General features: G+C 44.0%; 1 protein-coding gene across 8 annotated transcripts in view; it reads left to right on the top strand.

Annotated features, from left to right (window-relative positions):
- PHF8 (PHD finger protein 8) overlaps window positions 1–25,652 on the top strand; it is a 107,877-nt gene extending 82,225 nt beyond the window's left edge. For 6 of the 8 annotated variants that reach the window (XM_055376516.1, XM_055376517.1, XM_019019556.3 and 3 more), the window contains 4 exons: window positions 16,818–16,927; window positions 21,815–22,151; window positions 23,087–23,171; window positions 24,274–25,652. In XM_055376516.1, coding sequence (XP_055232491.1) covers window positions 16,818–16,927; window positions 21,815–22,151; window positions 23,087–23,171; window positions 24,274–24,352 — 611 coding nt within the window. In that variant the 3' untranslated portion in view covers window positions 24,353–25,652. Of the gene's footprint in view, window positions 1–16,817; window positions 16,928–21,814; window positions 22,152–23,086 lie in introns of all 8 variants that reach the window. The other 2 variants (XM_055376519.1, XM_004064216.5) reach the window with 1 other exon arrangement.
- The last annotated feature ends 136 nt before the right edge of the window (window positions 25,653–25,788 follow it).

The following is a 25,788-nucleotide window of genomic DNA, read 5'->3' as shown; positions in this document are numbered from 1 at the left end:
GAAAACTTAGGCCTATTTTTAAACTTTATTTTCTCCTATCATTTCCAGGTTTATTTTTCCTGTCAAAGTAAATTCTTCTGGTTAGCACAGTAGAAAATTTAGAAAATATTGAAAATAAAGGGAATTATGAAGAAAGAACCACCCACGAGTCCGCCACCCAGAAGCAACCAATGTTAACATTTTGACATGTTTCTTTATAGTCTTTTCCCTATACATTTTTTAATTTTTATGGTTTAAATCACATGTGTGTACAATTTTTTTTAATTTTTTTTTTATTTTTTTGAAATGGAGTCTAGCTCTGTCCCAGGCTAGAGTGCAGTGGTGGGATCTTGGCTCACTGCAATCTCCGCCTCCCGGGTTCAAGCTATTCTCCTGCCTCAGCCTCCCGAGTAGCTGGGATTACAGGCGGGTGCCACCATGCCTGACTAATTTTTTGTATTTTTAGTAGAGACGGGGTTTCACCATGTTGGCCAGGCTGGTCTCGAACTCCTGACCTCATGATCTGCCCGCTTCAGCCTCCCAAAGTGCTGGGATTACAGGTATGAGCCACCACGCCCGGCCACATGTATACAATTATGCACTGTACTTTAAAATTTTGTTTGGGCTTTTGATCAAAGTAGTGGGTATAGCATATCAAAAAGTATAGAGAAATTAGGCCAGGTGCGGTGGCTCACGCCTGTAATCCCAGCACTTTGGGAGGCCGAGGCGGGTGGATCACAAGGTCAGGAGATCGAGACCATCCTGGCTAACACGGTGAAACCCCGTCTCTACTAAAGATACAAAAACTTAGCCAGGCGTGGTGGCAGGCGCCTGTAGTCCCAGCTACTCGGGAGGCTGAGGCAGGAGAATGGCATGAACCTGAGAGGTGGAGCTTGCAGTGAGCTGAGATCGCGCCACTACACTCCAGCCTGGGTGACAGAGCGAGACTCCATCTCTCACACACACACAAAAAAGTATAGAAAAATTTAGGAGGAAAAGCAATGTTCTTCTGCCCCTACTTTCCCCACCTTCAATCCCGTTCCCAAGAGACAACCTCATAGTTTTCGTTTCCTGGTAGATGCCTCCAAAACTCAAGAGAAGTATGCCACCCTTTCTTGGTTTATGAAGTCTATTTCTCCTTTAATCAACTTACGTCATTCCCTGCTTTTTTTTTTTTTTTTTTTTTTGAGACAGAAACTCGCTCTGTGGCCCAGGCTGGAGTGCAGTGGTGCAATCTTGGCTCACTGCAACCTCAGCCTCCAAAGTAGCTGGGACTATAGGCGCGCATCACTGCACCCAGCTAATTTTTTTGTATTTTTAGTAGAGATGGGGTTTTGCCATGTTGACTAGGCTGGTCTCGAACTCCTGACCTCAAGTGATCCATCTGCCTCGGCCTCCCAGAGTGCTGTGATTACAGGCCGTCTATCTCTCTTGATTACCAACTTTGTAAGATACAGTTGTTGGTGACCCTACATCCATAGGGTCCTTTTGTAACCTTCTGTGAACCATTTTTTCCCTTGTGGGAAGTAAATCTAAAGCTGAATTTTGAAGGTTGAGTTAGTAAAGTAACTCATGAAGTTATTCACTACACTAAATGGATGTTGTGTGAATGAATCAGAATTAGGTGAATCTAGAAGAAGGACATTTGCCGCAAGGATGCAAAGTAGAAGGGCATGAAATGTATGTGGTACATTCAGAGACTCTTGGAGTTGAGTATGGATTAAGTAAAAGGTACATTTATAGGGGAGGGGTACATTCCCTTTTGTAACCTTCTGTGAACCATAATTTTTTGTTTATGCCGTCAAGTTTATTAACATATACATTGTTGTTACTACTCTACATTGACTAGAAATTAACTGTAAATATCGAAAACCAATAGAGACATCTGGTCTTTTAAGTTAATATTATATCATAAGCATGTTCCTATGCCATTGTTTATAAATAATATTTTTAATGGCTACAAGATATCAGTTCCATGGATATACCTAATATATATGTAATTTCTAACATATAGGCTATTTTCAAGTTTTTACAATTAGTACATTTGGAGCGAATATCTTTATATGTAAATGTTTATATTTCTGATTATTTACTCAGGATGGATCACCATGAAACCTTAGAGGGGCCAAAGTATGTGAGGTTATACAATGAAAAGTTTCCTTCCCAGCCCTGTTACATAGCCTTCTACTTCCCCACCTGGAGTCAACTAGTGTTATCAGCATTTTTTTTTTTTTTTTTTTTTTTTTTTTGAGAAGGAGTCTTGCTCTGTCGCCCAGGCTGGAGTGCAGTGGCGCGATCTCTGCTCACTGCAAGCTCCGCCTCCCAGGTTCACGCCATTCTCCTGCCTCAGCCTCCCAAGTAGCTGGGACTACAGGCACCCGCCACCACGCCCGGCTACTTTTTTGTACTTTTAGTAGAGATGGGTTTTCACCGTGTTAGCCAGGATGGTCTCGATCTCCTGACCTCGTGATCCGCCCGCCTCGGCCTCCCAAAGTGCTGGGATTACAGGCATGAGCCACTGCGCCCGGCCATCAGTTTTTTCATTTATCTTCTCAGAGACAGTTTGCGCATATACAAGCAAATGCATGTATATGTTTTCCTACCTCCCCCTCCTTTTTTTTTTTTTTAACTCAGTTGGAAACGTATTTTATACACTGTTATGTGCTTTGCTTTTCTCTCTTAAGAATACATCTGGGCCAGGCACGGTGGCTCACGCCTGTAATCCCAACACTTTGGGAGGCCAGGGTGAGCGGATCACGAGGTCAGGAGATCCAGACCATCCTGGCCAACATGGTGAAACCCCGTCTCTACTAAAAATACAAAAATTAGCTGGGCATGGTGGCGCACGCCTGTAGTCCCATCTACTCAGGAGGCTGAGGCAGGAGAATCGCTTGAACCCGGGAGGTGGAGGTTGCAGTGAGCCAAGATTTTGCCACTGCACTCCAGCCTGGCGACAGAGCAAGACTTCGTCTCAAAAAAAAAAAAAAAAAAAAAAAGTTCTTGATATTTATTGCAGAAGTGTTTTCCAGAAAAGTTGTACCAATTTACACTTCCATCAGCAGTGCTTGTTTATGAAATGTATGCAGGCATTGAACACACCAGTTAGGAGTAGTATTTGATTATGAGTAATGTCTCAAGCATCCTTAGTGAGTGCTTGTTCTCTCAGAATCACAAGATGGCTACTTCACCTCCAGCATTGGGGTCTGGGCTGCAGTCAGGAAGAAGGAGAAAAGCAAAAGGAAAAAGGGACAGGCATGCTGAGTGCTGAGCATTCCCTCTCCCCAAAGAGTTTTAAGTTCCACGTTTTTTACACATCTCTTTGGCTGAAATTGTGTCAGATGGCCAAGACTATCAGCCAGAGATGCTAGGAGATACAGTTTTTATCTAGGTATATTGCTGTCCCACAAAATCAGTGTTTTTGTTAGTAAGCAGGAAAGAGAATGACATTTGGTTGAGAATGAGTAGTCTCTACCATGAGGGTTTTTTGTTTGTTTGTTTGTTTGTTTGTTTTTTTATTTATTTTGAAACAGTCTCGGTCTGTCGCCCAGGCTGGAGTGCAGTGGCATGATCTTGGCTCACTGCAACCTCTGCCTCCCAGGTTCAAGCAATTCTCCTGCCTCAGCCTCCCAAGTAGCTGGGATTACAGGCACCTGCCACCACACTCAGCTAATTTTTTTTGTTGTTTGTTTTTTGAGACAGAGTCGTTCTGTTACCAGACTGGAGTGCAGTGGCGAGATCCTGGCCCACTGCAACCTCCACCTCCTGGGTTAAAGCAATTCTGCTTCAGCCTCCTGAGTAGCTGGGACTACAGGCACGCACCACCGCACCCAGCTAGTTTTTTTTTTTTTTGTATTTTTAGTAGAGACGGCATTTCACCATGTTGGCCAAGATGGTCTCGATCCCTTGTCCTCGTGATCCGCCCACGTCGGCCTCCCAAAGTGCTGGGATTACAGGCATGAGCCACCGCGCCTGGCCAGTTTTTTGTATTTTTAGTAGAGACAGGGTTTCGCCATGTTGACCAGGTTGGTCTCGAGCTCCTGACCTCAGGTGATCCACCTCGGCCTCCCAAAATGTTGGGATTACAGGTGTGAGCCACCACACCCGGCTTCTACCATGAATTTTTGATCCTTGGTAATTCATAAGCAAACAACAGTATCTCATTGATTTAATTTACATTTTTTTGATTAAGCATAGCCTCTATGTTTTATTAGCATCAGAATTTCTTCCATTGTAAATTTTGTTTACATCCTTTGCCCACTTATCCATGTGATTCTTCAAGGTTTTCGAGTTGCCCATTTTATATAGTAAGGGAATAGTCATCCTTTGTTTCATACACACACACACACACACACACACACACATGCGCGCGCACGCACATATTTTATACTTATAATGTGCTTGTACTTCTTCCTCATTCTACATGAAAAATCTGAATATTTCAGTATCAAGTGTTGATCATTTGTTTGCATATTCAGAGAGTAGATAATTAACACCCTTGTATTTTTAAGCATAATTTTTAAATATCTAATGTGTTGATCTACAAAGAATTGCTTAATATATGGTACTGAGCAGAAGATATAAATTGGTATTCCCCCCAAAAAGATGACTGTTGGTGCTAGAATCACATTCCCACTAAGCTGAAAATGCTTTCTTTGCCATGTGTACTGACTCATACATATCATGGGTTGTTTGAGGCACATCCATTTTGTACCATCAAAGTTCTGTCTGCTCTTGTGCTGGTATTTCACTTATTCACTACCTATTTATGACTTAGAAAAACTGCAGACTTTTTTATTTTGAGGCAGAGTCTCACTCTGTTGCCCAGGCTGGAGTGTAGTAGCATGATCTCTGCTCACTACAACCTCCGCCTCCCAGGTTCAAGCGATTCTGCTGCCTCAGCCTCCCAAGAAGCTGGGATTAAAAGCACCCGCCACCACCATGCCTGGCTAATTTTTGTATTTTTAGTAGAGATGGGATTTTACCATGTTGGCTAGGCTGGTCTCAAACTCCTGACCTCAAGTGATTAGCCCGCCTCAGCCTCCCAAAGTGCTGAGAATTACAGGTGTGAGCTACCACGCCCAGCCAAAAAACTGCAAACTTTTAAAAAGTGGCTTTTAGTTAACTAAAAAGATAGGAACACCAAGTTCTGTAGGTGTTAATCCAGTAGGATGAAACTGTAGAGCACAGATGCATCAACTGGTGTTCATGGACCTTTGAATCTCCTATTAATCTTCTATTGAAATTTTATGTAAATGCATGCGTCTATGTATGTATATTTCTTTAGTAATTTTTATCACATTTTCAAAGTGAGTTCTTAACTCAAAAGATGCATTCTACTAAGGCATTCTACTAAGGGGATTCCCATTAAGATCAGGAATAAGACTAATGTGCCCACTAACACTGCTATTATTTAGTATTGTTCTAGAAGTTCATGCCAGTGTAATTAGAAGTAAAGCAGAAATTAAAAAAAAAAAAAAAGAAAGAAAAGAAATGAAGAGACCAAATCATGATGTGAGCCAGTAGGGTGAGAATCCTGTTCACTTTTGGCCATCATTGTATCTGTAGCACTTTGCCTAGTGCCTGGCCTGTAGGAGATGTTTAACAAATATTTGATGAGTGAAAGATAAGATATAATTTTATAATCGATATAGAAAACACAGGTATGGGGCTGAGCATGGTGGTTAATGCCTGTAATCCTAGCACTTTGGAAAGGTAAGATGGGAGGATTGCTTGAGCCTAGGAGTTCAAGACCAGCCTGGGCCACATAGTAAGACCCTGTCTCTACAAAAAATAGAAACAAAAATAGAGATATGATATAATTATGTAATATCAGAAAATGAAAGAGAATCAACTAAAAACTGCTAATACTGATAAGAGAATTCAGTAAATTGGGTAAATCATTGGATATATACCAGCTATCCAAAAATCAAGAGGTACTATATTAGTAATAACCATAATGTACTGAGAAAAAGAAATGCTATTGACAATAGCAACAAACGTATAAAATATGCAAGAATAATTGTAAAAAGATAGTGTGGAACCGACATGAAGAAATAGAGATTCCCCATGTGCCTGGTTATAAAGACTGAGTGTTGTAAAGAGTCATTTCCTTCCAAATTAATGTATACATTTAACACTAGCCTAAATCAAAATCCTAATGGAATTTTGTGGGGAATTCATTCTAAAAGTAGTTTAAAAAGTAAACAGGTATAATTAGCTTAAAGAATATTGGGATAGAGAAAATAAATGAAATATACTATAGTGCTACAGTAATCATAAGCACCAGAACAGTCAGTAAATACTTTTCCTTTTAAAAAATTTTTGTGATGAAAGTTTTCAAACATAAGATAAAATTCAAGAGGTTATTACCATGAACACCTATATATATATATATATATATCTGTCACCCAGATTTAATGAACATTTTGCTGTATTTGCTTTATTCTTTTTTTCAAGGCATTTTAAGCAAAATCTTACGTGTTACGACATCTCTAGTTTTTTGCTGATTTTTTCTTTTTTTTTTTTTTTTTTTTTGAGACAGAGTCTTGCTCTGTCACCCAGGCTGGAGTGCAGTGGCATGATCTTGGCTCACTGCAAGCTCCGCCTCCTGGGTTCACGTCATTCTCCTGCCTCAGCCTCCCCAGTAGCTGGGACTACAGGCACCTGCCACCACACCCAGCTAATTTTTTGTATTTTTTAGTAGAGATGGGGTTTCACCATGTTAGCCAGGATTGTCTCGATCTCCTGACCTTGTGATCCGCCTACCTCGGCCTCCCAAAGTGCTGGGATTACAGGCGTGAGCCACCACACCTGTCCGTTTTTTGCTGATTTTCTAATTGCTCTATCCATTATTGAAAATGTGGTATTGAAGTCTCCAGCTATTATTATTGAATTTGTCTATTTTCTCCCATCAGTTTGGTCAGTTTTCACTTCATCTATTTTGAGCCTCTGTTGTAAGGTACACATATGTTTGTAATTGTTATACCTTCTTGATGGATTGACCTTTTTATCATTATAAAATGCTCTTCTTTGTCTTTAGTAATGATTTTTGTCTCAAAGTCTGTTGTTAGTATAGCCATCGTAGTTTTCATTTGAGTACCAATTTTATTGTTATCTCTTTTTTCATCCATTTATTTTCGACCTGTGTCTTCAAATCTAAACTGTGTGTCTTGTATAGATAGCATATAGTAGGGTCATTTTTAATTCATTCTGCCAACATCTGCTTATCAGTTGGAGGGTTCTAATAGCTGCCAAAGTTCGACTCAATATCCATTTTGCTATTCGTTTTCTATGTGTCTTATTTTTTGTTCCTCAATTCCTCCATTAGTTACTGCTTTCTTTTGTGTTTAATAGCTATTTTCTAGGACCCCCCCCCCCTTTTTTTTTTTTTTGAGACACAGAGTGTCACTCTCACCCAGGCTGAAATGCAGCAACGTGATCTTGGCTCACTGCAATCTCTGCCTCCTGGGTTCAAGCAATTCTTTTCCTGCCTCAGCCTCCTGAGTAGCTGGGATTACAGGTGCCTGCCATCACGCCTAGCTAATTTTTATATTTTTAGTAGAGTTGGGGTTTCACCGTGTTGGCCAGGCTGGTCTCGAACTCCTGTCCTCAGGTGATCCACCCATCTTGGCCTCCCAAAGTGCTGGAATTACAGGCATGAGCCACTGTGCCCAGCCCTAGGATCCCATTTTAATTCCTTTTTTTTTAATCTCTCTATATGTGAGGGGTTTTTTTTGTTGTTTTGTTTTGTTTTTTTGAAATGGAGTCTTACTCTGTTGCCTAGGCTGGAGTGCAGTGGTGCAATTGCGACTCACTGCAACCTCCACCTCCCGGGTTCAAGCGATACTCCCGCCTCAGCCTCCCAAATAGCTGGGAATTCAGGCACACACCACCAAGCCTGGGTGATTTTTTTGTGTTTTTAGTAGAGATGGGGTTTCACCATGTTGGCCAAACTGGTCTCAAACTCCTGACCTCAGGTGATCGGCCGCCTCAGCCTCCCAAAGTGCTGAGATTACAGGCGTGAGCCACCGCACCTGGCCAAGTTATTTTCTTAGTGGTTGTCCTGGGGATTAACAACTTAATTTATACCATTCTAATTCACATTATTATCACTTAATTTCTTTCTTTCTTTCTTTTTTTTTTTTTTTGAGGCAGAGTCTCGCTGTGTCGCCCAGATTGGAGTGCAGTGGCACCATCTCGGCTCGGCTCACTGCAAGCTCTGCCTCCTGGGTTCATGCCATTCTCCTGTCTCAGCCTCCCGAGTAGTTGGGACTACAGGCGCCTGCCACCACACCCGGCTAATTTTTTGTATTTTTAGTAGAGACGAGGTTTCACCGTGTTAGCCAGGATGGTGTCCATCTCCTGACCTCATGATCCGCCCGCCTCGGCCTCCCAAAGTGCTGGGATTACAGGTGTGAGCCACCACGCCCAGCCTATTATCACTTAATTTCAGTACTACACAGAAACTTTGCTGCTATATAGCTCCATTACCCTTCTCTTTTATGCTATTACTGTCACAAATTACATCTTCATACATTGTGTTCATGAACACAGGGTTATACTAATTGCTTTATGTAATTGTCTGTTAATCCAGTTAGAAAAAGTTACAAAAATATGTTGATGATGTCTTTTAAATATACCTATCTAGTTACCTTTACCAGTGCTCTTTATTTCTTCATGTAGACTCAATTGTCTAGTGTCCTTTCATTTCAGCCTGAAGGTTTCCCTTTAACATGCCTTTTTTTTTTTTGAGACAGAGTCTCGCACTGTCGCCTGGGCTGGAGTGCAGTGGCATGATCTCGGCTCATTATAACCTCTGCCTCCCGGGTTCAAGCAATTCTCCTGCCTCAGCCTACCAAGTAGCTGGGATTACAGGTGCCTGCCACCACGCCTGGCTAATTTTTTGTATTTTTAGTAGAGACGGGTTTCACTGTGTTGGCCAGGCTGGTCTCGAACTCTTGACCTCGTAATCTGCCCACCTCGGCCTCCCAAAGTGCTGGGATTACAGGCATGAGCCACCACACCTGGCCCTTTAGCATTTCTTATAGGTAAGGTCTACTAGTGTCAAACTATTTGTTTTTATTTATCTAGGAATATCTTGATTTCTTCATTTTTGAAGGGTAGTTTTGCTGGATCTGGAATTCCTGATTGATAGTTTTTCTTTTAGCACTTCTCACTGTCTTCTAACCTCCATGGGTTCTGATGATAAAGAAATCACTTTATGTTGTGAGTCACTTCTGCCTTGCTGCTTTCAAAATTCTGTTGTCGTCGGCCGGGCACAGTGGCTCAAGCCTATAATCCCAGCACTTTGGGAGGCCGAGGCGGGCAGATCACAAGGTCAGGAGATCAAGACCATCCTGGCTAACACGATGAAACCCCGTCTCTACTAAAAATAGAAAAAAAATTAGCCGGGCGTGGTGGCGGGCACCTGTAGTCCCAGCTACTCAGGAGGCTGAGGCAGGAGAATGGCGTTAACCCTGGCGGCAGAGCTTGCAATGAGCCGAGATTGCACCACTGCACTCCAGCCTGGGTAATGGAGCAAGACTCCGTCTAAAAAAAAAAAAAATTCTGTTGTCTTTGGTTTGAGTTATGATGTGTAGCCTTTTAAATTTGTCCAGCTTGGAGTTCGTTGCGCTCTTGAATGTATAGATTGTTTTTCATCAAATTTGGAAAGTTTTTAGTTGTTATTTCTTCGAATAGGCGTCCTTCAGATCCCTTTGGCTCTGTTCACTTTTCTTCATTCTCTTTTTATGTGTGCTCATCAGACTGGATAATCTCAATTGACTTATCTTCAAAGTCAGTAATTCTTCCTTCTACCTGCTCAAATGTGCTATTGAAACCCTCTAGGGAAGTTTGCATTTCAGTTAAAGTTTGCATTTCAGTTATTTTACTTTTCAACTCCAAAATAACTATTAGGTTTCTTTTTATAATTTCTGTCTCTATTGGTATTCTCTGTTTGGTGAGACATCATACTCATACTTTCCTGTAGTTCCTTAGACATGGTCTCCTTTAGCCTTTGAAAGCATTTAAAATAGCTGATTTAAAGTCCTTGTCTAGTAACTCCAACTATGTCTAGGAAGTCAGGGACAGTTTCCATTGATTGATTTTTTTTCTTGTGAATGGCTATACTTTATTTCTTTGTATGTCTTGTAATTTTTTGTTGAAAACTGTACATTTTAAATGCCGTGGCAACTCTGAAAATCAGATTTTCTCCACTCTGCTCCTCAGAGAACACTCTTTGTTGTAGTTGTGTTTTGTTTAGTGGCTTTTCTGAACTAATTCTGTAAAGTCTGTAAACTTCTTTGTATGTGCACACTGATGTCTCTGCTAATTTAGCTTAGTAGATGTCTCATGATTGGACACAGATTTCCTGAAATGCCTGGAACCAGTGAGTGCTCCCAGTGCTTGCTGAGGGGCTCTCTATGTGCATGTTGGAGCATGCCTTCACTCAGCCAGGCAGTTTACAACTCTGCGGTAGTCTTCACTTCTATTTGTGTAGCACCTCAAAGTCAGACAGAGGTGCATGCTTAGGGCCTTCTCAAGTCTTACAGCGCCAACACATGCATGTGGTCTTATAATTTGCAGAAATGCGTGAGAACTTGTCAAATTCTTTATGGACATCTCATTCCTTAGCTTTTTTTTTAACCATTTGGGTTAATCTATTGTTTGTCACAACTGTTATCCATCACCTTAAACAGCTATGACATTAAGCACATGCCTTTAAAAATTTTTTTTAAACACCCACCAGGGAGGGAGAGGCTTTTAGTACTAGGCTTTGAAGAAAGCTCTAGCTCCTTTCTGCTCACTACATTGCTGGGAACTTGGACTGCTATTTTTCAAGGTGTTCACTAAGCTGGGGTAAGGTAGATGTGTCTAGGGCAAGTTAAAATGCACAAAGCTCATTGTTCTTACTGAGATTCAGCTGTTTTTCTTGAATCAAGTGCTTTCCAGGTTGCTGCAAGCCTTTTGTTAATTTCCAGAGTTCTGAAAAAATTTATCCTGACAATTTTTGCTAGTTTTTTTGTTGTTTTTATTGGGGAGTGAATTCTTGGAGGTCCTTTGCCATTTTTACTGATGTCGCCCATCATAACATCTCATCCTTAATACTTAAATATGCATTGAATGATGTTTTCTTCCATAACCACAGTACCATTATATGACACCTAAGCAAAGTAACATTTATTTCTTTTTTTTTTTTTTTTGAGACGGAGTCTCGCTCTGTCACCCAGGCTGGAGTGCAGTGGTGCGATCTCCGCTCACTGCAAGCTCCGCCTTCCGGGTTCACACCATTCTCCTGCCTCAGCCTCTGGAGTAGCTGGGACTACAGGTGCCTGTCACCACGCCCGGCTAATTTTTTGTATTTTTAGTAGAGACGGGGTTTCACTGTGTTAGCCAGGATGGTCTTGATCTCCCGCCCTCCTGATCCGCCCACCTTGGCCTCCCAAAGTGCTGGGATTACAGGCATGAGCCACAGCGCCCGGCCAACATTTATTTCTTAATATCATCTAGTACCATGTACTTATTCAAATTTCCCCCAGTTGCACCAAAAATATCTTTTGTAATTGGCTTACTTAAACCAGAATCCATTCAAGGATTACACAATGCATTTGGTTATTATAAGCTCTTAGTCTTGTTCATTATTTAAAATTTGTTAATATGACAATTTTATTTTATTTTTCGAGACAGAGTCTCACTCTGTCACCCAGGCTGAAGTGCAGTGGTGCGATCTCAGCTCACTGCAATCTCTGCCCTCGGGGTTCAAGTGATTCTCCTGCCTAAGCTTCCCAAGTAGCTGGGATTACAGGCACGTGCCACCACACCTGGCTAATTTTTTTTGTATTTTTAGTAGAGACAGGGTTTCACCATGTTGGCCAGCCTGGTCTCAAACTCCTGACCTCAGGTGATCCGCTCACCTCGGCCTCCCAAAGTGTATTATGACAATTTTTATTTTATTTTATTTTATTTTATTTTTATTTTATTTATTTTTGAGACGGAGTTTCGCTCTTGTTGTCCAGGCGGGAGTGCAATGGCACGATCTTGGCTCACCACAGCCTCTGCCTCCTGGGTTCAAGCGATTCTCCTCCCTCAGCCTCCTGAGTAGCTGGGATTACAGGCATGCACCACCATGCCCGGCTAATTTTTTGTATTTTTAGTAGAGACAGGGTTTCTCCATGTTGGTCAGACTGGTCTCGAACTCCTGACCTCAGGTGATCCACCCACCTCGGCCTCTCAAAGTGCTGAGATTACAGGCGTGAGCCACCGTGCCCGGCCGACAATTTTTAAACATACGTAAAAGTAGAAGGGATAGCACCTGAATACCCATAGTCTTAATACCCAGATTCTATAGTTGTAACATTTTGCTATAGTTGCTTGATTCCTCTATCTGTATCTATCTGGCTATCTATAGTTTTTGCTGAGCCACTTCAAAGTCATCATAACATATTTTACCCTTTAATAATTTAGTATCTCCTAAGAATAAGGACATCTGGCCAGGTGCGATGGTTCACGCCTGTAATCCCAGCACTTTGGGACACCGAGGCAGGTGGATCATTTGAGGTCAGGAGTTTAAGACCAGCCTGGCCAACATGGTGAAACCCCGTCTCTACTAAAAATACAAAAATTAGCCGGGCGAGGTGGTGGGTGCCTGTTATCCCAGCTACTTGGGAGGCTGAGACAGAAGAATCAGTTGAACCCAGGAGGTGGAGGTTGCAGTGAGTAGAGGTCACGCCACTGCGTGACTGCGAGACTCCATCTCAAAAAAATTAAATAAGGACATCCGCCATTCCCCGGTGTAACCACACTACTTTTTTTTATACTTACCAAAGTTAATAATAATTCCCTAAGATCTTCAGATACCCAGTTCATAACCAAATTTCCCCAACTGTTTACACAAAATATCTTTTATAGGTTTTTTTCCCTCCCAAAACCCAGGTCTAATCAAGGAGGGTTCTTTTTTCCCCAGCTTAAAACAACCACCATTTTCTTATGTTCATGTATTCTGTGGGTCAGGAATTTGGAAATGGCACAATGGCGACAACTTGTCTCTACTGCATGAAGTCTGGGGTCTCAGCTGGAAAAACTTTGAAGGCTGGGGGTGACTTGTTGGCCAAGAGTTTGAGTCATCTGAAGTCTTTCACTTACGTGTTTGATGCCTGGTCTGGGAGGACACAAAAGACTGAAAGTGCCAACATGTGGCCTCTCCATGTGACTAGTTTCCTCACTGCTCAGCAGCCTCAAGGCAATCAAACTTTTTACATGGTGGTTCAGATTGCTAAAAGCATGAGTGTTCCAACAAGCAGTGTGGAAACTGAAATTGCCTTTACTGGCCTTGCTTCAAAAGTCATATAGTGTCATTTATACCATATTCTATAGCTTGCAAATAAGCCTGCTTAGATTCAAGAGTGGGGCACAGATCTCACCTATCAGTAGGAAAGGTGTCATGGGATTTGGGGTCATGTTTTAAAACCACCACACATACAAAACTATAGAGAACAATATAAAAGAGATCCAAGTATCCATGACTGAAAATTATGCATCAACTTTTGGTAAATTTGCTTCAGATCATGTTTTAAACAAATGTTACCTTTAAAGAAAGAATTTCAGCCTTCCGAATTGCTTGTTCTAGAATCTGCATACTGCTTATCCAGAAATTCTCCTTTATAATAGCAATAGCTAACCAAGGAGTTTAAATCTGGGTCAGCAGTACCACCACATCTTTTTTCTGTGACATTAGTTTTTTTCTTTAAAAATATAATAAGGCTGGGCATGGTGGCTCATGCCTGTGGTTTGGGAGGCTGAGGTGGGTGGATCACTTGAGGTTAGGAGTTCAAGACCATCCTGGCCAACATGGTGAAACCCCGTCTCTACTAAAAATACAAAAATTAGCCGGGCATGGTGTTGCATGCCTGTGATCCCAGCTACTCAGGAGGCTGAGTCAGGAGAATAGCTTGAACCCGAGAGGTGGAGGTTGCAGTGAGCCGAGATGACCCCACTGCACTCTAGCCTTGGGCGACAAAGCAAGACTCCATCTCAAAAAATAAATAAAAATAGAATAGTTCATTGAGCTCCTATATATCCACCAGTGAGAATGAACAGTTATTAATGTATTGCCGTATTGGCTTCATTTATCACTATCTTGTTTTTAAAATTTTTTTCTTTGCTTGAAAGCAAACCCCAGTTATTATGCTGTTTCCCCCAAGTATTTCAGTATGTATTTCTAAAAAATGGATATTTTCTCACCAAACCTCACAACCTGTTATTATACATAACAAAACTAACAATAATTTGATAATTCTTTATCTAATTCCAAGTCCATAATCAAATTTCCTAAATTGTCAAACCATGAAAAGGTGTTTTTATATTAGATTTGTTTAAATCAGGGTCTAAACAGAGTCCATGTGGCATTTGAATGCCTTTTAACCCTCTCAATCTAGAGCACTCTCCCCTTTTTTGTTCTGTGCTATTGATTTGTTGTTGACACTGGTGTAATTGCCCTGTAGCATGTCCTACCTTCTAGATTTGTCTGTTTGCTTACTTGTGACATTGTCTTTTTAAAGAGACTAAGCCAGTTTATCTTGTAGAATGTCTGCTTGTTTTCTTCTGGTGTCATTTAACTTGTTTTTCTGTACCTGTTTCCTAAACACTGAAAGTAATATGAATGGCTTGCTATATTTTAGCTCTTCAACAAAACTACTTCTCAGGTGATGTGAATTTCCTATTGCTTCTCATCAAGAGGCGTGTGAAGTTGTGTTGTGCTTTCTCACTATTAGTGACAGTAAAGTTCATACTTAAAGTGGTAATCTCTTGATCTCATCATTATAAGTTTTTTCTTCTTGAGGTGAATGGGTAATATTTTGGTGCTGTGTGAATATCCAATTCCCTAGAATCAATTGTTTCATTAGGACTTGCCAGCTTGTGATTTTCTAATTCTGTCATTCCTTCTACATTTAGTAGCTGGCTTTCTTCTGTAAAGAAGAGCTGTCTCTCATCATTTAGGGCTGTTTGGTTATCCTGAAATACACTTCCTTTTGAAATGGTGGGATGAGTATTTTTTTATTTCAGGTTGGTAAGGCATTATAAAAGAGTCATGCAAGAGGGTGGTCTTCTTCAGGAACTCATAGCCTGGCTGGTAGACAGAATAACACATCAGCATTAGAGAATGAGACAAGGTGGTATGTGCTATGTATCAAGTAATTTATACAGATCATAAGTTCAGAGGAAAAAGAGATCAATGGAACCAAAGAGGTTTTGTGTAGGAGATTGATTTCAGCTTACCTTAAAGAATGGGTAGGTTTTGAATAGGCAGACAAAAAGGAAGATAGTACTCTAGGTGGTGTGGATGGTGAGGATGAAAGCATAGGGAGAGAGGATGAGCTGTACACACTCTGGAGATGTAATAAGGAAGCCATCCGTCTGGAGAAGCTGAGAATATGGATGTGGAAATAAGGTTGGAGAGGTAAGTGGGCCAGAGGCAGAATATGGGACAAACTTAAATGCCAGTTCAGGGAGATTAACTTTTTATTTTTATTATTATTTTATTATTATTATTATTTTTTGAGACAGAGTTTCACTGTGTCGCTGAGGCTGGCATGCAGTGACGCAATCTCTGCTCACTGCAACCTCTGCCTCCCAGGTTCAAGCAGTTCTCATGCCTCAGCCTCCTGAGCAGCTGGGACTACAGGCGTGCACCACCATGGCCGGATAATTTTTTTTTTTTTTTTTTTTTGAGATGGAGTCTCGCTGTGTCGCCCAGGCTGGAGTGCAATGGCGCAATCTCAGCTTACTGCAAGCTCCGCCTCCCAGGTTCACGCCATTCTCCTGCCTCAGCCTTCTGAATAGCTGGGACTACAGGCACCCCACGCCCGGCTAATTTTTTGTATTTTTAATAGAGACGGGGTTTCACCATGTTAGCCAGGATGGTCTCGATCTCCTGACCTCGTGATCCACCCGCCTCGGCCTCCCAAAGTGCTGGGATTACAGGCGTGAGCCACCGCGCCCGGCCAATTTTTATTATTATTTTATTATTATTATTATTATTATTATTATATTATTATTATTATTTGAGACAGAGTTTCACTGTGTCGCCGAGGCTGGAGTGCAGTGATGCAATCTCTGCTCACTGCAACCTCTGCCTCCCAGGCTCAAGCAATTCTCATGCCTCAGCCTCCTGAGCAGCTGGGACTACAGGCGTGCACCACCATGCCGGGATAATTTTTGTATTTTTAGTAGAGACGAAGTTTTCGCCATGTTGGCAAGGCTGGTCTCGAACTCCTGGCCACAAGTGATCCATCTGCCTCAGCCTCCCAAAGTGCTGGAATTACAGGTGTGAGCCACTGCACCTGGCCTGGCTTATTGTTCTATTTTTAGAGACAGGGTCTCACTCTGTTGCCCAGGCTGGAGTGCAGTGGTACAATCGTAGCTCACTGTAACCTCAAACTCCTGGGCTCAAGCAATCCTCCCACTTCAGCCTCCCAAGTAGCTAGGACTACAGGCGCATGCCACCACACCTGGCTAACTTTTTAATTTTTTGTAGTGACAGGGTCCCACCTCACCCTCCCAGAGCAATGGGATTACAGGCATGAACCATCATGCCCAGCCAAAGGAGGTTCACATTTTTTTTCTTTTTCCGTCTGGGAGGTTCACCTTTATCCTTTAATCAGTGTGTGCTTTGAGCATTGGTGAATTAGGTTCTTATGTGACGGCAAGCAAAATCTGGCTTCATAAAAAGCTAGAAGCAGGAAGACCAATGAGACTACCTTTGGAGAGCTTGGAGGTAGGGAATATGGCTAGCATTCGGATAAATGTCTTAGTGACACCTTCTCATCCTGTTTCCCTTGCAGCCCGCGTGACCCCAACTCTGCCAAAGCAGGACCGTCCTGTGCGTGAGGGGACCCGGGTAGCCTCTATTGAGACAGGTTTGGCTGCAGCAGCTGCAAAGCTGGCCCAGCAGGTAGGTGCTGACACCCCAGGTCACCCTGCAACTAATAGCAGTTTGACTTAGAGCCTCAACACTTAGACCTGCAGGCTGATAGGATCCCACCTTTGTCTCAGTGGGGATTGAGTAACCTTTGATCTTTATCCTTGGCAGTATCCCAGCCCCCTCTTAAATCCCTCTTATCCCAACTCAATGATAAGCTACTTCCACAGGTTACACAGTTGACATGATTCAGGATGAAAGAAAATATTAGGCCAGAGAAAAACCCACTTACCTTTTTTGGTGTGTAAAAACCTCTCAGATGAGAAGGACCAGATCCTTCCTTTGCTCTCATATGAAGCCCTGAGGGGGTGACTCAGCTGAGTACACTCAAGTTCTCAGCCACCCACCAGTATTGGAATTTGGTTGATTAGAAATTTTTCTTGTCCTCTTTATGAAATAATATTATCTTAATCTTCACCCACCAACTTTTTTTGTCCTAAAGAGTGATCTTCACTAGAATCAAGTTCACCTCCTAGCATTACATCTAAAAGTTCTTTAATGTACGTAATGTGCTTAGGAGCCTTTGGAGGTGAATTCTCTGGTTATCTTGCAATCAATATCCCGTTAGCTCCTAATCCCATATCCTATAGCTTAGAGCGCTGTTAAGCATCTGCTTTGTTAGTTGCTTCCATATATAATGTATAATGTAATCTGCCTAATAGCCCTGTTCAACAGGTGATATTTTCATCATTTTATAGGTGAAGAAAATGAAGCTCTCATTAATTGACTCAGGATAATACAGCCAGTAAATGGAGGAGACAATTCAAACTCATATCCTCTAACTTCAAATTTCATATTACTTTCTATTTAAATAAATGCTTATGTAGTTCAGTCATTACATCCTATTTAAATAGTGTTTACATCTTTGGCAATCTTCTTTGACCAGAACTTCTGTCTCTTATATATATCCCAATACAGTGTAAGCTGTAATTTGAAAAAGGGGATTCTACTGTTTTATATAAATATAAATTAAGTAAAGGTGTGAAAATTACTCTTAGTGCCTTTTAAGGAGCTAAATTCTGTTTGGGATGATCAGAGATAACCTCAAAGAAGAGGTTTTGAAATTGGGGAGGGGCTTTGCAAGCTAAGCTTCTGGTAGGGGCCAGGGAGGCATTCTAGAAGAAGGGACTTCCTTCGTATAGCACACAAAGCCCTCTTAAAGTCCTCTTGACCTCCTTCCAGCCCCTCATGCACACCCTTTATACAGCCGTAGTGCACTGCAATACTCATAGTCCCCTCGGTGAGTATATCAGATTGTCTCATGCTTTTGTGCCTTTACACAAGATGTTCCTTTTACCCATTGAGAATCATACCCTATCAGATCCCTTACCTAACAGCCCTTCGTACTACCTACCACCACTTTATTTCAGAGGCCTTTTTCTATATGCTTCTACAACATTCTGTCGTGGTACTTACAATCATAAACGTATGTTTTGGTGTTTCTTATTAAACTGTGAATACTTCAAGAGTGGGAATATATTTAATTTAACTTGGTATCCCCACTATGGTCAGAAAATGTGTTTAGTCAGTATTGGGGTGGGTGGGTGAGTGAATGAATGAATGAATGAATGGAAGAAAGAAACAGATCTTTCTGTATTGGAGATTTCATGTTGGGGAATTAGTTAAAATAAGTAATGGTTATAAGAATGGATTCTAGAGTCAGCCTGCTTGGATTTAAATTACGTAATAGTTCTACCATTTGGGCAAGTTAATTTCTCTTTGCCTCATTTCCTCATAGACTTCATTTTAGGATTAAATGAGGTAATGTACGTACAAGCTCTTTTAGAATGGCAGTTGGTATGGAGTAAGTACTATAGGCCTGTTAGCTTTTTTCATCATTATCATTATGGGTTGGCTAAGTGTAAACAGCCAGACTGTGGAAGATCATGAATGTCAGGCCAGGGAGTTTGAACTTGGGCGGGGATCTGCTAACAGCTTTTTGAGCAACGGGATTGGCAAGGTGAAAGTGGTTCTGTCATAAGATGGTCTAGTTGTCTGTGGGAGTATCTGGATAAATTATATGTGAAAGAGATTGGCAGCAAAGGTAGCAAAATTTAGGCTAGTGATCTAGATATGAAGAGGTAATTCTGGATTTAAGTGAGAGAAAAAGGGACAAAAATGCAGTTCCTGGTATGGTTAGAATAGCAGTTTGGCTGAGGGAAGAGATTCTTTTTTTTTTTTTTTTTTAATTTTTTATTTTATTTTATTTTATTTTTATTGATCATTCTTGGGTGTTTCTCGCAGAGGGGGATTTGGCAGGGTCATAGGACAGTAGTGGAGGGAAGGTCAGCAGACAAACAAGTGAACAAAGGTCTCTGGTTTTCCTAGGCAGAGTGTTTGTGTCCCTGGGTACTTGAGATTAGGGAGTGGTGATGACTCTTAACGAGCATGCTGCCTTCAAGCATCTGTTTAACAAAGCACATCTTGCACCGCCCTTAATCCATTTAACCCTGAGTGGACACAGCACATGTTTCAGAGAGCACAGGGTTGGGGGTAAGGTCATAGATCAACAGGATCCCAAGGCAGAAGAATTTCTCTTAGTACAGAACAAAATGAAAAGTCTCCCATGTCTACTTCTTTCTACACAGACACAGCAACCTTCCGATTTCTCAATCTTTTCCCCACCTTGCCCCCTTTTCTATTCCACAAAACCGCCATTGTCATCATGGCCCGTTCTCAATGAGCTGTTGGGTACACCTCCCAGACGGGGTGGTGGCCGGGCAGAGGGGCTCCTCCCTTCCCAGTGGGGGCAGCCGGGCAGAGGCGCCCCTCACCTCCCGGACGGGGCGGCTGGCCGGGCAGGGGGCTGACCCCCCCACCTCCCTCCCGGACGGGGCAGCTGGCCGGGCGGGGGGCTGACCCCCCACCTCCCTCCCGGACGGGGCGGCTGGCCGGGCGGGGGTGCTGAGCCCCCCACCTCGCTCCTGGTCGGAGCGGCTGGCCGGGCGGGGGGCTGACCCCCCCACCTCCCTCCCGGACGGGGCCGCTGGCCGGGCAGAGGGGCTCCTCACTTCCCAGTAGGGGCGGCCGGGCAGAGGCGCCCCTCACCTCCCGGATGGGGCGGCTGGCCGGGCGGGGGGCTGACCCCCCCCACCTCCCTCCCGGACGGGGCGGCTGGCCGGGCAGAGGGGCTCCTCACTTCTCAGTAGGGGCAGCCGGGCAGAGGCGCCCCTCACCTCCCGGACGGGGCGGCTGGCTGGGCGGGGAGCTGACCCCCCCACCTCCCTCCCGGACGGGGCGGCTGGCCGGGCGGGGGGCTGACCCCCCACCTCCCTCCCGGATGGGGCGGCTGGCCGGGCAGAGGGGCTCCTCACTTCCCAGTAGGGGCGGCCTGGCAGAGGCGCCCCTCACCTCCCAGATGGCGTGGCTGGCCGGGCGGGGGGCTGACCCCCCCACCTCCCTCCCGGACGGGGCGGCTGGCTGGGCGGGGGGCTGACCCCCCCACCTCCTGAGGAAAGAGATTCTGAAGCCAAATGGCTTGGATGTGAATCCCAGTTTGACCACTTACTGGTCCTGTAACCTTAGGGAAATGACTTAGCCTCTCTGTGCCACAGTTTCTTCATCCTTCAAATGGGATTATAATTCTTACTTCTTGGGTATTTACGAGTATTAAATGAGTAATTATAGAAGAGTGGTTGGCATGTATTACTAATATTATTATTGTACCCCAGAAATGCCTGTGGTAGCCACAGCCTGTGAGATCTTCCGAAGGCAGGATTAGGCTTGTGTTGCCAAGAGAAGGCAAAAAAATGTAATCACTGAGTTGGTTTGTGTGGCTGTGTAGCATTTCAGAAGGTGAAGTGATTTACATGCTCTCAGCACCACCTTTCCAGGTTCTCAGGGCTCCAGATGCCCACTATACAAGTGTCCACCATGCAGTGGATAGTAGATCCATAGGGCAGTGGATGGTTGAGATACAAGGTATTGGGAGAAGTGACACAACTCCTTATTTGTCATTCCCATGCCCAAAGTGAGGTTTTTAGACCCAGTGACCTGGAGGATTGTCAAGCCCACTGTTAAAAGAAAAAGACCAGCAAGAGGAAGTGAAGCCATTATAAGAGATGAAGATAGAATAATAATTAACCACTTGTCGAATATCTACTATGTGCTGTGTATTTTTATGTCATCACTTAATCTTTTCAAAAATCCTAAAAAGCAGATATTATTTTACCTGTTTTATAGATGAGGTAGCTGAGATTCAGAAAGGTTAGTCAGTTTGACCATAGTCATCCAATTTAGGGACACAAGCCTGGATTTGAACCAGATTTATCTCATTCCAAAACTAATAATCTTTCTAATCTTTCTACGCTCAGATTTTCCACTTTGAGAAGTTTGCAAGGTGTCTCTTCAGATAGACCTGGTTAAATAGTGGTCCCAACTACTTTTCAGCTGTGAGGCTTTGGGCTCAAGTTACTTAATATCCCTGCACCTCCATTTTCTCATATGTAAAGTTAGGATTTTTTCTTCTTAGAGCTGTTATGAGGATTAAATGAGATAAAGTATATAAAGTGTCTCAGCTGCTGATGTAAATTTAGTTATTATTATTAGACGTGTCCAAGGTCTACCTCATTAGTGGCAACGCTAGGACCAAAATCCTAGTCTCCAAATTCATTTACAGCTTTCTTGGCACTGTACTAATAAGTGACAGTGGTGACTTAAGGATGGATGGTAACAAAGAGATGATCTCAGGTATTGGAAGACCTGTTATGTGCTGTGTGTACATCCAGGCTAGACTTGGTGCAGGTAAGGGAGAGGGTGGCAGGTTGCACAACCATATTGGACATTGTCTAGTTAGTTCCTTTCCTGGGAACTTGTCTTCTTCACTCCTTAATCTCTCCTCCTACTTGGCTTGTGTTTCAGGAGCTACAGAAGGCCCAAAAGAAGAAATATATCAAGAAGAAGCCTTTGCTAAAGGAGGTAGAACAGCCTCGCCCTCAAGACTCCAATCTCAGTCTGACAGTACCAGCCCCCACTGTGGCTGCCACACCACAACTTGTCACCTCCTCCTCACCCCTGCCTCCTCCTGAGCCTAAACAAGAGGCCCTGTCAGGAAGTCTCGCTGACCATGAGTACACCGCTCGTCCCAATGCCTTTGGCATGGCCCAGGCAAACCGCAGCACCACACCTATGGCCCCCGGTGTCTTCTTGACCCAGCGGCGCCCTTCAGTTGGCTCCCAGAGCAATCAGGCAGGACAAGGTACAACGGCCATATGGTTGTAGAACTGAAGGATCTTAGAGCCACCTGCCCTAAATCCTAAGTGCTCTAGTAGATGACAATACCAGGGAGGGACACTGAAGGCCAACCTAGGGTGCTTGGATTTGATCTTATGGGCCATGGAGAGATGTTGACTGATTTGAAGTACAGACAAGATCAGGTTTTAGTTTTGAAAGATCCTTCTGGTGGCCAGAAGGAGGTAGAGGGTGGGCTAGAGATGGGAACTCTAGGGAGCAGGCACATATACAAGTTCAGGCAGGCAGGAAGAGTACCTGGGGCTCTGCCAGAGGGAATGGAGAGGAAGGAGATGAACTGATCAAATATGGAGGCAGTCAAATAGGACATGGGAGGGGATTTAATGTGGGGAGACAGAGACAACAAAGAGTTAGAGGACTGAAGCCTTCCTTTCCCTCACTTTGGTCCTCAAAGCCCGATCCCTAGAGTACGCAGCTCAAGGGCATGGAGGTTGGTGTGATGTTGAAGGCTGATGAGGATGAGAGTTTCTAATGAAGCAAGGCCCTAGGGATGGCAACTTCAGGGACACTGAGCTCTAATCACTAACCAGGCACTTGTCCAGTCCTGGTGGGTAGGATAAGAGGGTATGGAAGTACATTTACCTCCCTGCAGGATCTTGGAAGGAAAATGATTGGGACCAGAGTAATCAGTGGAGAAAAAGAACTAGACAAACTGTAATCAGGGAGTCTGTTGCTGCTACAGGAGGTCATAGGAGGAAGAGTCAAAGCATGTGGTGTTGGTTGGAAGTAGTTAAGGAGGGCTTCCTGCCCAATATGGTCTAAGGATGGAGAAACTTTGTGGGTAGAGAAACAGGAAGGGGAGGTGGCCTGAGGGCAGTTGGTGCCAGATTTGGTGTTGAAGCCCTTGCCAAAGCCCTTGCTTACTTTTCCCTTCCCCCACAGGAAAGCGTCCCAAAAAGGGCCTGGCCACAGCAAAGCAGAGACTCGGCCGTATCCTGAAAATCCACAGAAATGGCAAACTACTTCTGTGAGCCCTCCTGTGTCCCACCCCTCACCCCTTTACCCCCATTGCCTTCTCCGTTGTCAACTCTTGGGGCACTCCTGGATCCTATCTGCCCTGGACAAGGTGCTGAGGTGCATTGTCCTGCTTTCTTGGGACTTACCAAAGGCACGGACCCCTCCACCGACTCCTTCTAGTTCCCTTCCCCACTTTCACTAGAGCATCCTGCCTGCCTTCTCCACTGAGTAGCAGGTAAATGGGAGAGGTTTCCAGCTGACTAGAACCCTCTTTTCTACTCGTCCAAACCACTCCCGTCACCTGCCTTGTCTGTTCTTTACTCTTCATCCCCCGCTAGAGCTGGAAGGCAGGATGAGGAGAGGTATGAAGGAGCCTGAGCCATGAAGTGGGAAGCCCAGTGCTTGACACTTTCTGCAACTCTAGCCCTATATCCAGAAGCCTGCCCACCTCCACCCATTCTGTTTGCCCCGTTTCCCCAGTCCAGTGGACATGCCCCACCTCCAGACTTGCTCATGGGAGAAGGCTGTGGTCTCTGCCCCCTCTTGCCAAGTGCTTCATGGAAATGAAGAGGAAGGCCTAGAGCCTCCTTCCTGCCCCACTGTGGGCCATTTCCAGAAGTGGCCTAGAAATGCCAACTTCACTTACCTTTCGAAAGAAAGGTGATTCCTATCACTTGTCAAGGTAGGGAGAGGTCAGATGCCCAAGCCTTTGACCACGGTTTTGTAGCCTGTTGGAGGAAGCTACTTTTAGCTGGCTACACATGAGGCCACTTGTTTTAGGGTGAGCTCCAGGGATTTGCCTGGATTTTGAAATCATGTAGAACATTATCCACGTGGCTGTGGCTGTGGCTGTGGCTGGGCCCTGGCAGGTGGAAAACCATCTCCCAGAAACCTGAAAGCACCTGCCAATGACGCAGATAACCCTGGCCCTACAGCCTGCTTGCTCCGCCTATACCACAGAGCACAGCCTGGACATTATGGAGGGTGTGGCGGGACGGCCCACACCTGGGTCCTCCATCGGGAACTTTTCATGCTTCTTTCTCCACCTGAGGTCTTGGTCTGAAGAAGACCTCAGGACTCACATCTTCACTCCTGGGCCTTTGCACTTCCAGACGACAGGTCATCGTTCAAGCAGAATGCAGACAGGCCATTCACGAGCCCAAGTTGAAGAGAAGAGACGCCCATCCGTGAAGGAGCAGACCATCCATCCGATCCTCCCTTCCCCTGTCCTTCCTTCGTGGATTGTCTCCATTGTCCAGACAGTGCCCCCACCTCCCACCGCCTTGCCTCACTGGCAATCTGGACTCGATGGAGAACATCCCCCCACCTCCATTTGGCACTACCCAAGTGGAGTGTACCCTTGCCCTTTCCACCTGTACCACCCACTCCAACCTCACCCCAGCTTGCCCAATGCTTCTGGGGAATTTAATAGCTACCATGCAGGCCACAGGGAATTTGTGAGGCTTCTTTTGTCATCTTTGTATCTCCAGTTTGTCTTTCTTTTCTCCATAGCCCTGCCTCTACTTTCCTTCCTTGGAATCAGGGGTTCCTTTAGCCCATTTGCTTTCTCTACCTTGGGGACCCCAGGGGCCAAGCAGTTCTCCATCTAGTCACACCAAAGGCAAAAAGCCTGGCTACCTCCCCCTTAGCACGTGAGTCCCTACTCCCCTCCCCTCTGTTTCTGCCCAGCTTTGCTTATTTTGGGGATTTCAAGGCAGCAGAGGGTAGTGAGGGGAGGGCAGGAGAAGCCTCTGTCCTGTATAGGCAACTGCCTGACTATGCGGTGACTGCTGTAACCAAGATCAGGTCCCCAGCCCTTTTGTCCATTAACACCCCCTCTTGATCTTTCAAAGGCAGCTAATTGCTAGCAAATCCCCCCGATTCCGGCCTTTTCCCTCTATTTCTTTGTTAGAAGTTTTCTGTGGAGCTGAAACCCAGCCTCTGTTTGACTGGGTTTCATTTAGCTTAGTTGGGTTCTTGGAGCCCCCTGTTTGTTGTTTTGTGTTGTTTCCAATGAAAAGCAAGTTTACCCTCAGAGTTATGCTTTTCCAAAGAGGCTGATGTCTTTGTTTTTGTTTTTTTTAATGTTTCAGGTTCTAAGTGAAGTGAGTTGGGGAGGGGTTGGGAGTGTTAGTAATCAAGGTTTAGAACACCATGAGATAGTTACCCCTGATCTCCAATCCCTAGCTGGGGGCTGGATAGGGGGAAGGGAGAGAGGATTTCTATTCACCTTTAATATATTTTTACAAAAAAAGCAAACAATTTAAAAACAAGCCCACCGCTTCTGTACATGTCTAAATATATTTTTAGAAGTGGGTAGGATTGTGAATTTCTGATGCAGGGCCTTTTTATAAATAGGTTAGGGTAGCATCATTCAGACTTCTCTGTTGTTTTTGTCCCTGTCTTTTTCTTATGTTGTGTTACTAATGTAATTTATATTTTTTTTAGATCCTCCCTTTCCTATAGAGATAAAAGTGATTTATCTTGGCAATTGCTTTGCTTGGCATTCTTTTTTTTTTGTGGTGAGGGTGGTGGTGTGGCGCGGGGTCCGGGAGTGCTGCCTTCTCCTTGTACTCTTTGTCTCTCCCTCAGCAAGTTGTCAGGCATTTCCCTGGTGCTCAGCCTTA

The sequence above is a fragment of the Gorilla gorilla genome, chromosome X (assembly GCF_029281585.2).
Source record: "Gorilla gorilla gorilla isolate KB3781 chromosome X, NHGRI_mGorGor1-v2.1_pri, whole genome shotgun sequence".
NCBI classification, from domain to species: domain Eukaryota; kingdom Metazoa; phylum Chordata; class Mammalia; order Primates; family Hominidae; genus Gorilla; species Gorilla gorilla.
Note: the sequence above shows the minus strand (reverse complement) of the source record. Positions and strands in the feature narration are given on the sequence as shown.